The 13,174-nt window shown below is 39.5% G+C and overlaps 1 protein-coding gene across 2 annotated transcripts in view; it reads right to left on the bottom strand.

Moving 5' to 3' along the window:
- Positions 1–12,492, bottom strand: part of LPCAT1 (lysophosphatidylcholine acyltransferase 1) — a 46,314-nt gene extending 33,822 nt beyond the window's left edge. Inside the window, exons 1-5 of one of the 2 annotated variants that reach the window (XM_026046160.1) lie at positions 12,354–12,492; positions 11,639–11,704; positions 11,005–11,219; positions 3,594–3,703; positions 2,065–2,125 (exon numbers count right to left, since the gene is read on the bottom strand). In XM_026046160.1, the coding sequence (XP_025901945.1) occupies positions 2,065–2,125; positions 3,594–3,703; positions 11,005–11,219; positions 11,639–11,704; positions 12,354–12,487 (586 nt within the window). In that variant the 5' untranslated portion in view covers positions 12,488–12,492. The remainder of the gene's footprint in view (positions 1–2,064; positions 2,126–3,593; positions 3,704–11,004; positions 11,220–11,638; positions 11,705–12,353) is intronic. The other variant, XM_026046161.1, reaches the window with a different exon arrangement.
- Between the last annotated feature and the right edge of the window lie 682 nt (positions 12,493–13,174).

Here is a 13,174-nt window from a genome sequence, read left to right as displayed (position 1 = left end):
AGCTCAATACATTGCCAATGATCACTACAGGTTTTTGGTGAAGAATCTGCGCTTTCTTCTGCGACAGAAGTTCTACTTAATTGAGCAATGCTAATTTAATGTGACATCTTTGAAGTAATGGTATGAATTTCACTTCTTTTCTCTTTCTTTGCACCTTACTTCCCCTCCAAAGGGCTTCCTTGCTTATTCTCAGCATTGGAAATTTCACTAGTTATAATGTATTAGACTAGAGCTACAGTACAGAAGTATTACTTCATCTTTTTCAATGAAAATTATAGTTTTAATAAATAGGTGGCATAACATCTACCCAGGTCACTTGCTAACCTTTTTCTTGGCTTTAGCACCAGGACTTGGTATGCATAACTCAACTCTCCTGCTCCACATTTCTCTCAACACATATTCCTATTAAAATTTAAGCCTGAACAGTATAGGAATACAGTATGCTCAACATTTCATTTGCTTTATTAAACACGTAATTGCAAGATGTAAAAAATAACAACTGTTAATGGGGTGCAAACATCTTTAAATGAAGGTTGTCTCACAGGGATCCTGCTGAGATTTAGTTCTTGGCCCAGGGCCATTTTCTGTCCAGTCTCCAAGAACAGTGGCCTTAGTAACCTTCTGAAAGAGCCTCAAGGTGACAAAATCTGACTGAACAGTAAACAACAACATCAAACTAAAACACCATTTATACCAAACTAAACAGTTTGCCCTGCACAACCAGCTTGCATGAACACAGAACACGAAAACAACAAGAACAAGGAGTACAGGCCCCATGAGCAGAGTTGACAGAGGCTTTCTGAAAGCAGTTACTCAAAGAGGGACCTAAAGTCCTTTGATACAAGAGAGGAATTTTGAGGCCAAGGATTTCTGGGAGACTGGATGGACAGAGAAGCAAGTTCCAGCAGGAAAAATGAGAGAGACAAGAGGCAGGAGGCAGCATGGGTTAGACCAGAGAAGTAGAAGACAGAGGCATGACGCAGACCTGAGATAGAAAGAACATGGCATCTGATGGCTGGAATGTCTATGGAATAGAGAGAGAGCAGGAAACCAGGTAATTCATGAAGAGTTCAAGGTAGAATGACAGATGTGGATGCTCTCCTAACCATCACTCACTAATCCAAAAGGCAAGAGTTGACACAGGATGACAAAAGACTTTTTGAATATTTGTTCAGATTCCTTCAGGCAAATGAACTATGAGTGAGATTCCAAGCAATGGACCAAAATGTTGATCCATTGCATGAAATCCTGATAGAGGGATAGAAGTTCCAAGCAACATAAAAATATAAGACACACAATAAGACCAGAATGTGATGAGCTAAGCAGAAACCTGGAAAGAGTCAAAAGCAGGTTTGGAATTGGCTCTCGCTGCAGCCTGCTCACTCACCATCTCCCTACCTACAACACAGAGGTGGGTTCGTATCAAACATTGGTGCTATGCCGCAGAATTAGAAATCTTCAGTATTATAAATGCAGCTTACATGGGCAAAAATGCTTGGTTCACCTCACACTGGACAAGCAGAAACAGCACTAGTAACTCTAAGCAGCATAGAAGGTGAAGTTTTGATATAAAACATCTTAAAAGACAGTCTCTGTCACAGACAGCACTATTTCACCTAAAAAGTCACATACTGTCTTGGCTAGAATGTAATCCAACAGAAGAGTTTACAGCTTTGTCTAATTAGAAGTCAGGAATCAACCAGAGTACCCAGAAGTAAATACCGCAGCAGTCACAAAGAGGCACTGAAACTTAAGTTGTACACAATACCTAAATGTTCAAAGACTCATCTCCAAAATAAAGCAACTATTAGTCCTGCTGCAGTTCGTGAACCTTGGAAGCCAAGGAGGGGGGGAAAAAAATACGAATTATGCAAAAAGTTTGTTCAGATAATGGTGAAACTATATGCCTTTTGCAGCATCAGAAAAATTCTACTCAAATTCTACTCCTGTCCTATTGCAAGATTTAACTTCCACAACAGTAAGCAAAGCAAAATGCAAGTGGCATTTTAAAAACTGAAGATACAAGAACACTGTAGAGAACACAAAAATGAACATCATACCTACCAGGCTTGAATGTAATTAGACAGGATCGGTTTGTGCAAGTGCCCTCTGGGAATATCATTATCTTGAAGTAAAAAAGAAAAAAAAAAGACTTTTAAGAAATATAAATATTTCATGTGGATTTATTAATAAACATTTCTTTACAAAGATAATGTTAATGGATTACAGGAAAGGCTCTCTGAGAAAAGCAGCCAAGAGCAGTCCTCAACAAAGAAGTCAAAGTTCTAAGTAGTCAAAATATTTTTCTTATATGGGAATTTGCCTTTTTCTTGACCTCTGATAACAATTTTGCCTTACGAGAACACTGACAGGGACCAGGATAACTTGCAAGTACAATTTTCACAGAAAGTTTTGGTGCTAGTTAAGAAAACCTTTTTTAAAAATCTGTACCAAAACAAAATTCATCCTCCCAAACACATAGGCACATGGACAGATATTAGAAGAATACAGGCTGCAAACATTTAAGCAGAATTCTAATAAGGAGAAAAAATCCCCAAAGTGAACCAATTTCAGAAGAAGAGATTAGATTACAAATAAACAATGGGACCAGCAAAACCCTAGAACTGCTGAAAGTTTGGTTAGCTGCAGAATATTACATCCAAATGAAATAAATACATAGTAGAAGGGAACAAAGCGATGGCCTGGAATTAAAGATATTGGCTTTGTCGTCTACTCTGGAACTGGCTTCCTAGATATTTTCTGGGAAGTGACTTCAGCTCCGAAACTCTTTCTTCATCTATAAATTGGATATTTACTTTTTAAAGCTCTTTGACATCTATTGATGGACATCATGTTAAGAAAGTTATGTATCTTCCAAGTTGGTGCTAATAGTTCTGTAAACCAGCAGGTGGACATAATCCTTGAAATAACCAAGTGAGGAGACACAACAATGCTGTATGTCAATCTCATAAAAGTTCCCAAGAAGAATGTTTCAGGTTTTCAAAATAATTACCTATTTATAGAAAATTTAGACACTGAGATAGTCATTCCTTCTTCCTATTACTCTCTTCAAAAGCTTATTCTAGGCAGTCACATTTTGGGTTAAAGAAGTCCGAGTTGCTTACTTCAGAAATGTTTGCAACATCTGTTCCAGCAGAAGCTTACTCCACTTCCTAGAGCACTTGTATTGCTTGCGTCTATCTCATCTAGCAAGCTATGACAAAGGCAATAAGCCAAAACTACAACAAGAAAAGAATATATGCTCCTCCAGGTATTCTACTAAGTCTCCAATTTTCTTCTTCTTAAAGTATCTCCTAAAAATGATGTAGCTTGTCCACTTAAATAACACTGAACAGAACTCTCTTCCATGTCCTTACAAATACCCACAGTTGCAATACCCTGCAATGAACAACTGGTGTTAGAGATATCTTGCACACATACATTATTCGCACTGTGTATTTTAAAGATAGAGGAAAATGACCCAACCCCCCCATAAACCATCTAAAATATTCGTCAGGGAGACAGATTAAACTGCATATTCAAAGCTTGCAGAAGCCAAATATCATCTGTCACACTGGAGCAGTATACAGTACCTGTGGCCATTTACCAGACTGAGCACGTCTCTTTATTTCCTCAACAGTTTTCCTGCGAGAATCCTGGTCTGATCGAGATACAAACACTGGACGAATGTATTTGATTAAAGCTGAAGAGGAAGAAAGAGAGAGAAAGAAAGAGAGAGAGAGAAAAAAAAAAAATCACTTTTTTCTCTTTGATTGAAATAATGATTTGTGTTTTATCACAGTATTCCTCTGAACAAAAAAATTAAGTAAACATAAGAAACTGCATTACTAGATTAAATTACAAACTTGTGAAAAGTAGTTTTTCAGAATATTTCAGAATATTTCAGAATATTTAAGGTTGGAAGGGACCTCTACAGATCATCTAGTCCAACCTTCCTGCTCAAGCAGGCACACCTACAGCATGTGGCACAGGGCGGCATCCAGGCGGGTTTTGAAGACCTCCAGAGTAGGAGACTCCACAACCTCCCTGGGCAGCCTGTTCCACTGCTCTGTCACCCTCACAGTAAAGAAGTTGCTCCTCACCTGGAGATGGAACTTCTTATGCTTCAGCTTGTGGCCATTACCCCTCGTCCTATCGCTGGCCACCAGTGAGAACAGCCTGTCCCCTTCCTCCCTGCATTCTCCCTTCCTGAACTTATACATATTAATCATATCCCCTCTGAGCCGTCTCTTCTCCAGAGAAAACAGGCCCAGCTCGCTCAGCCTCTCTTCATATGAGAGATGTTCCATTCCCTTAATCATCCTGGTTGCCCTTCTCTGGACCCTCTCCAGAAGCTCCACGTCCTTCCTATACTGGGGTGCCCAGAACTGAACACAGTACTCCAGTTCTGGGCACCCCAGTATAGGAGGGACGTGGAGCTTTAGAAACACTTTAGTGTTTGCATTTTGTGCAAGTTCAATTTCTAACAAACTAATGCATATAAAACATGTCTGCACATATTTTGCACAGTTTCTGCAACAAAGCAGCTGATGCTGACTACAGGCCATTTCCTCCTATGACAAAACCTCAGGAAAAGTTTTCCAAACAAAGTTAGCAGGAACTTCCACACATAAGTGCTTCCAAAAGGCATTCTGTGGTTCTGGAACTGCCACCATCCTCTGAAGCTCTGGCAGCCTCACTGCAGGCATGCTATCAGAAACACTCTATATACCAATTATCATCTTTTCTGAGGAATCAGTACTATTTAAAAAAAAAAAAAAAAAAAAGAAAGAAAAAAGGAAGTAAATTTGTTGTCATTGCTTGGGATTTCCTCATACTAGATTAATCAGATCTCAAACACTCTCCCCAATTCAGTGGCAAACTCTTTTATGCATAGCCAGACAAAATGAGGGTGAGAGTCAAATATGAATCCAGAGTCCCTTTTGTCACCTGTGTGTTTCAAGAACAGAGGGGTCACTTAAATTGTTAAATAGCACATACAACTCTTTTTGAATGTCAAAGAGCACTACATGAGAAGCACCTGCAAATAAATCTTTTCAAACTTCACGCTGTAATTCCAGCAGATGATCTTTAAATACCTTTCTATTAGTTTTCTGTCTTGTCACCCTTTTCTAAAGTTTGAGAGTCACAAAATCATTAGACGTTCTATTTGCCTAAAATAGACATATTAAATACAGTTTCTATATTTCCATCTACTGTGAAGTAATTTCACTGATGTTAGTTACACAATCCATAAAATCTTGCAAAAGATACATTTACTACATTAATGGATCAGCCAGTGCTTAAAATGCGAAGGAAAAAAGACGGTATCTAGAGCAACAGTCCTGTACTTTGCAGGACTGTTGGATGTGGTAGCACCCAAGTGCAGTGTCCCACCCTCACTGAAGCCATTGTACAGATTCCTGTGAAACTCCTGCACCACATTCTGTAACAAGTTCCCAAACTGGCTAGTGATACCCCCGAAATACTACTTTCAACCCACACGTTGCTGAAGTGCAGGGGACAGTACCTAAAAGAAGTTACCATACCATGTTCTTGCACTTTTCCTTACAAACCTGCTCCTGACCCATAACTACAGAACAGTGCATGCTAGGAGAGCATCAAAGGTCACCATGGGCCAAACGGAGTCATCTGTATGGGAATGCAGGGAGAGAGGGAAGCAGAGGACAGACGATAAAAATACAGAGGAAGTTTTATGTATGCATTTTCTGTGGTCAGAAGTTCAGGCTTCCATGAAGCCTGGAAACAGTACTGTAATGTAGGACATGAGGCAAGGAACAGGCAGAATTGGAGCAAATGCAAAAGCAGAATGCATTAAAATATCTTTAGCCAGCTGACACATGGAACAACCAAAGAAATCAAGCAGAATAGTACAATATGCCCAATGAAAATTATGTTCTGCTTATTTTCACTTCTCATTAATTTCTCTGCTGCCTGAACTGTCCAGGCAGCTAAAACCAGAGGCCCAAGTACTAGAGGGTCACTGAAAGAGGTCTTTGCCCACCTTCTCACCCTCTTAGAAGCATTCTTCCAATACAAATTATATTTTAAAATGTAGTGAATGCTTATGGATATTCCCTTAGTTCACAAAACTGACTTTGCCAGTGTCACTACTCCAGCTTTTGCTCTGGCAGTCTCAAATCTACTTGACTATCTAATTATCCCTAATTTCATCTCATCACAAGAAGTTCTGAAGATAGGTGACATGCTCTTCTCCACTTTGTTTGCTAGGTGCCTCCGTTTTAAACAGCCCTGCCTGCAAGTCAATGAACCCTGCAGCCTCGCAGGGTGGTGTGCGGGATGTGACAGACCAACTAACTGATGGAAAGCTGCTCGAATACAAGACAGGCCCCTTGACAGAGCATGTAGTAGATCAGTAACAGCCTCCTCCATCTCAGAGTGGCAGTTCTAGCTGATTTCAGACCCATAACTTCTAAAGAACTGCGTGAAACACCAGCTGAATCATTAAGTAATAAAGTTCTTCCCTGATGAGCTGAATATACAATTGGTGTCAATGAACTTACTTCGTGATAACTGAAAATAAGATGGTATTTCATATTTCTATTTCCATACGAATGTGGGTGAGATGACCTTGTTTCAAATCAAGATTTAAAGAGATATTCAATACAATATATAACAAAGTACTCTCCTAGGCCATTTGAAGTATGTTTGACAGTTACATCCACATTGCAAACCAATTTTTACTTGGTCTACTTTAGACCATTGCAGTTGGTCTAGGAGGAGTCAGGAAACCCAACAAGCACTAAACACTGTTCTTCTAAAATGTGCCCCTCTACATGCAGCTTTGAGTAGGCAGTGACATTTTTACATTATCTCTGCAGAAGCAGCATCAGATAGAGCTGATAGATCTACTTCAAGAGAGGAGAACACTGAACAAGAGGCCTCTGTCACTCAGCCTCTCTCCCCAAAATCCCACCATGCATGTTCCTCTGAAAGTGAGGTGACAGCCTAGCTTCCAGTACAGTTGCTTTCATGGTCAGTTTACATGGACGCGGGCCATAGGGTACAGGTAAACCTGCAGTGGAATATCCATTTACAGACCTCACTCAGTTCTCCTAGTAGGGAGAAAAAAATAAATACACGGACCACTTTCTGCAGCAACTGTCATGTTGTGTGTTTTTCATCTAGATCATACAAAGACATGAAAGCTAACAAAGGTTAAAAAATGCCCCATCCTGGGCCTTGATTTAAAAGTTGCCTTACTTGGATATGTTCTTAAGGTTTCAATCTCACATTTTTTTTTAATGCAGTAACACTTAATGTGAAAACTGGCAGGAGTGGGGGAGAAAACGGACAAAATATGAACAAACAAACAAACAAAAACTCCGCAAAGGACTTGCATGAAGTCTTTCGAAAGGCAGAGGATCCAAAAGCAGTATGTTTTGCACTTGCAGCTATACTGTTCACACTACTGACAATACTGTTATTGCAGCCATAATACATGCATGTATATACATAATATATGTACATAAACAGCAATAGCATTCATGAAATTTATAAAGAAAGTAGAAATACCTTTTTGGATTATGAATATACACAGAAAAGTATGCTTTTCCCTGCCCCAAGTCTAAAGTTACCACTAAGGCTAGATATACACTGAAAACAAGTGCTTTTAGTTGGACTAATTACTTACCAATAAGACCATTTGCTGAAAAAAAAGTTAAGTATTTGTGACACCAACGCCATGCTAATAGGAAAGTTGTTCTCCTCATTTCCAAAGAGGAAGGTAGGAAATGTACAGTCTACAGGACAAGAAGTCACCAGTGGCAGAAATACAATCAATGTTCTGTTTAGTTTTAACATACTACAGGCTTTTTAACTAAACTTAATTCTGAGGTGGTATTTGGGTGGGTCTTTCAAAAAGGTAATTCAGTTCCCTGAAGAAATCCTTGAGGAATAAAGGCCCTCCTCATACTGCTGAGAGGGCTGTTTGCTCTCACGCCTGCACCATCGCTGTCTCAGGGCTTGGCTGTATGCTTTGCTTTAGCTCTTGGGCTGCCGTTCTGAAGAGTTACTTCAGGAAGGCAGTCATGCTGGTTTGCAGGTTTCCTGTATCTTGTTTATAACTTATCATGAGACATGTTAATTCTTAGGGTGGTCAGGGTGCTTGATGACGGTGGTTAATATCGCAGCAGCAGTTCAAAGAAAGGGCAATTGCTACTGAATTTATGGTGGTAATCAGTAGGAGTCTAGGATTTTAAACTAAATAGGAGAAATATACCTAGAAATAGAGATGGCAGCATTCATTTGACAATAAAGCAACCCCAAGTCTCTTCAAGAAAGCTCCTGAATTGTCCGAATTATTGCAAGAACTGCGTGTCTGCAGCCCAAGGGAAATAATGGATTTTTGAAACTGCACTTTTAAGGAAAGGATAGAACAGATAAGCTTGGCAAAAGTTTCTAGCCACTGCACTGAACTGTAATGCTCTTCCGTGTTCTCCAGGCAGGCTTCAGTGGCAGCCTAGTGTGGGAAGTTGGCTTTCAAGCTGGTGACCTCAGCTCTGCTGCTGGTTCACAGTATATAAAGAGAGGAAGTCTGTGACACCTTCAGAAAAACCTGCTGTAAGGTAGAAAGGATTTGGAGAACAACATTGGTGAATTCCAGGAATATTTTACTACAAGATTCTCACTGAAGACTTGGCTCAAACACGGCTGTCTTGTTTGTGTGCTTTGTAAAGCACATCCCCCTCCTCCCTCAAGGACCACTGGAGCAGGGGTCTAGGGGATTAGGTTCCACTTAGGCTGATAGAGAAGTGATTTGGTTTCTTCTCACATCACTACTTGAATCTTCAAGAAAGACCTACAAAGCGCCTTCAAAAGAAGAGCTTGAACAAAACTGATGACTTGATGAATTAGAAGACATCAAGTGAACTAACAGCATGCTGTAAACAAACAAAGCACCCTGTAATTATCTCTTCTTCTATAGTGTTCTGTATTCTGTCATCTACAAATTACTTCCTTCATAGACGTAAGCTATGTAGTATATCCACCCACTTGTTTCACAGCTACCAACTTCCTCTCTTCTTTGAGAGGATGAGGTTACAGGTGCATACCCTTTGCTTGAGCTAACAGCCAAAGAAAGTTCAAGCCACAGATAAAACTGACTCTTCCGATCACCAAAGTTAATCTAACAGACAAAGGGAAGAGCAAGAAGAGTCATTTACTGACAAATGCCTTTCTTTTGCCCTAGCACTGACTATTTCAGCTGTGAAAAATAACTTTTAACCAGACAGTTTTATCACACAAAAATAAGGCAGCCAAATATCTAGATGCAGGGTTTGTGCACAGCTTGTTCTGACCCCAAGTAGTGAACCAGCACACAAAACAGTAAGGACCTGAGCTCATAACTGAACTGGTTGTTGCTTATTCAAACAATTTAAGGTGCAATGTATCCATAGCTAGTATGGACTATCAGCCCCACAGTTTATACTCATGGAGTAAACTGAATTTCAAATCTTCAGCCTATTAAAATTTTGGAGAGCCACTGCGCTGTCACTGTCCTGCTTCAGTAGCTTGGTGATGTGCCCAGCCTGTTCTGGCATTCTCTGCTCACCAACCCTGATTCTTGGAATGATCCATCTATGCCTCGGGTAGCAGTACCTCCCCACAGTCTGTTAAATCATTGTGTGCATCAAAGAGGCATCTTCACCACTGATGACTAACTCAAGAACTCAAGAGGTTATAACTCTTCTTTCATAGTAAGAATTCTCCCTCTTGTATCCTCACTCTCTCCCCCCACCACAAGAGAAAGCCATATTTTTGCTAAATAAAACAAACAAGTAAGAACACACACCATCACATTTGGCAGACACTATATACAAAGAGAAATACCATCAGAGAAATGGTAACATGAAAACACCTCCCCCTCCTCTGTTACCTATGATAATTCCAATGATAATTGGAATTATCATACTAGATGAAGGAGGCACAGGATGGCCGGTAGCAGCTGCTTCACAGGAAGCCTTTTTTAAGCAGAAAAACATTGCTCGACTGTAAAACTCTCTCTAAACTTCAAACCAAACATGAATCTTACAGTATAGAAACTTAAAGTTCATTCATTTTAACAACACAAACTATAGTAATTACTGTTGCTCAAACAAGATCGGTTTTAGAAGCTTTTTGAACTCTGAATCCCAACTGTGACCTCTGACATGCATTTGAATTACAATGGCTTTTCTCTGAACACTTTATAATGAGCTGTATCATTTTTGTGGCTGCACGACATAAAACAGAGTAATACAGGAAAAACTGCTAATTTACTTGACTGCACCATTTCCGCTCTCCACATAAGAGTCCATCTGTTAAAACCTCCTGTAGCTTCTTGGGAGTTTTGGTTCCCTGTATCAAGGGTTACTCCAAATGCTCAGTGAAAATTTGCATTGATCACTCCAAAGACAAACCAATGCTACTCACTTGGACACCTACTCTTCTTACATCTAAAGCTGGGAGTACAACAACTTGCTTTTGCTTCTCATCTTTCACAGCCTGTCTCCAACAAATGTACTTGGGGAATATGAGGGGTTAGAAGCACTTCTTAAAGGCAGGACTCCATTCAGGGCAAATGCTTTTTTCTAAAATTCATTTGGGAGATAACCTACACAACAACTGTTTTGTTGTTAGACTTTCTATAATGCCTCCCCTTTACTTCATAGCCCCATCTTAACTTGCTTTTCTACTTGCCAGATATTAAGATATTGCCTTTTCACTGCAAATTTAACCAAGGATTCTATAGAATTAACTTCTGACTTTGTACAAGATTTAGCTTTGGGAGAAGAAAAACGCACACACCTCAAATCTTTTTCTGTCGACATTCATTAATCACAAAACACTGGAAGAGTCTCACTGTATGTAACAGCAAAATGTTCCTTGTGTTTCAAGCCCTCACCTCAACTCACTAGTAAATTTAATATTTCGTGTGCAGTGTAAAAAAAAAAAAAAAAAAAAAAAAGTCTTTCAACTCACTTCCCCACACAGGGATATCTTTGCTTTCTGCTTTCATCACAATGGAGGCGAACGTCATCGTTACAGGAATGGCATCGAAGTAAGAGGAATGGGGAGCCACCGTTAATATGGCTGCTTCTGCTGGCAACGCCCGTCGACCCTTTACACTTATCCAGTGGAATCCTCCAGCAAGCCACATCAGCCTCATGATGGCTTTCAGCAGAACATCCACTACCCTGTAAAAAGTTGAGGTAACAGTTACAGCATCACTTACCGAAAAGTACATTGAAAAAAAAAAAAAAACAACTTTACATGAAAGCTATAAACAGGCATAAAGAGACAGAATACACTGCTTAAACAGAACAGGAACATGGCATAATTATTCTATTCTTTCTGAACAGGTTCAATGCTATGTTCAAAGAGGCCATTTAATCTTATTTCATGTAGTTTTTGAATGTTTTTAATCACAACAAAATTGACATTTATTTTACCACTGAATTGATTTCGAGTCGGACTATAGCTATTGATTTTCTCTGATAAAATATTTAATTATGCTTTCTAGAAACACTAAAATGTCCCAATAAACTTCATCCTGAAAGACACTACTAGGACATTGTTAGAACGCAACAGCCTCAATTCTTGCATTGAAGTTTACCCAAATAAACCACTGGAGCAGAGATTCTCCAACAGGGGGATGCAGAAAGAACAGACCATCTGGGAGCTGTGGAAATATATATTTTTTAACTCTTCTCTTCCCCCCTCCCCATTTGTTGTTTTCCCTTGCTGGTAGTCAGGCAAACAAAAACATTTACTTTCAACTAATAGAGTGCAAAAAATAAAGAGCAGAAATTGTCAAATTCACAAGAACTGGACACTGGAAAGCAGGGCAATATTGAAGTGTAGATGAAATACGGGAGGGTCAGTCTAAAAGTTTGAAAACTCTATGCAAGATGGAAGGCCATCCATTTTTCCATCTGTGCATTACATTTAATTTGGAATAATATCAATATAAAGCAACACGTATCTACGGTCAATCTTTATAACATGAAGTTGACATTTGTGGAAGTAATCAAAAACAATGGACATAACCATGAAGTTGCACCATACAACCTTAATGAAGACAAGAGACCGATGACGATCGGTTTCCCCCCATGGTCATCTCTGACCATTCTATAGTCACCTAGTAGAATCAAACAACTGAGACATATTTATCTTCCCATTTAAGGAAAATGTGTAAGTGAAATATTTTTCATTTGAGGAAGAGTAGGTCTGTGGGACAAATATATTATGAAGCATTTCCAGTCATCTTTGTTTCAAATTTCTGAACAAAACATTGATTTTCCTACCACTGCACTGCATCAGTAACTCACTTTCGCCACCAGGAGAGAGGCTTTTCAAGCTCTTGCTCATCAGATCCCATTGAAGCAATGAATGCAAAAGGCCAGGCCAGCAACATCATAAAAGCGGCAAAAAAGAGCCGGATAGGAAACAGAGTCAAGGTCATGAAGGCAATCTGCAAAACCAAAAACAAGTGAGTTATTCTAACAATGTCATACTAAAATCTCAGGAATTCTTAGAACTGAAGTGGTAACTTTATCAATATTCCAAATAAGTAACGCTATATTTGCAGATACATAATAATTCTGTATTTACAGATTTTAATTATAGCTGAATCAGCAATTCTCTAAGTTACAGTCTTAGCCTTCCATGCTTCAGATACAATGCTCATCAGTGAATACATACCAATGTTCTTTTCCCTTTCTGCAGCCTCAGATAAAATAAATATTTAGGATAAGCATGTTGTAAATCTCACTGCACTGTAGAATCAGCCTGTGAAAGCATCTCCCAACCAGTGATGCTTGTGTCTTCAGCAGGCTGCATTCACATGGCAGTACAGGGCCCAACCAGTTAAGCTCTTCCAGAACTGCACAAGCACTAGCTCCTCTGTATCCAGAGGCAGAGATTTTGGGTAAGCATGTACAGTCACATCTAGACAAAAAATGCAGACATGCTTATGAGTTTATTTTCCAGATCTCTGCTAACAGGACAGGCACAACTTCCTACATAACTTCTGCAAAAGCACAGCTACCTTCTCCTTGATAGTCATAGTAAACCTGGATGCTTCTTGGGGAAGATGAAGCTAGAACAGTTTGATGCTAAGTATTTGACTGGCATCAAACCCATGTTCCTC

The sequence above is a fragment of the Nothoprocta perdicaria genome, unplaced genomic scaffold, assembly GCF_003342845.1.
Source record: "Nothoprocta perdicaria isolate Ctin4 unplaced genomic scaffold, notPer1 scaffold_422, whole genome shotgun sequence".
Lineage (NCBI taxonomy): Eukaryota > Metazoa > Chordata > Aves > Tinamiformes > Tinamidae > Nothoprocta > Nothoprocta perdicaria.
This window is presented reverse-complemented; position numbering and strand designations above follow the sequence as displayed.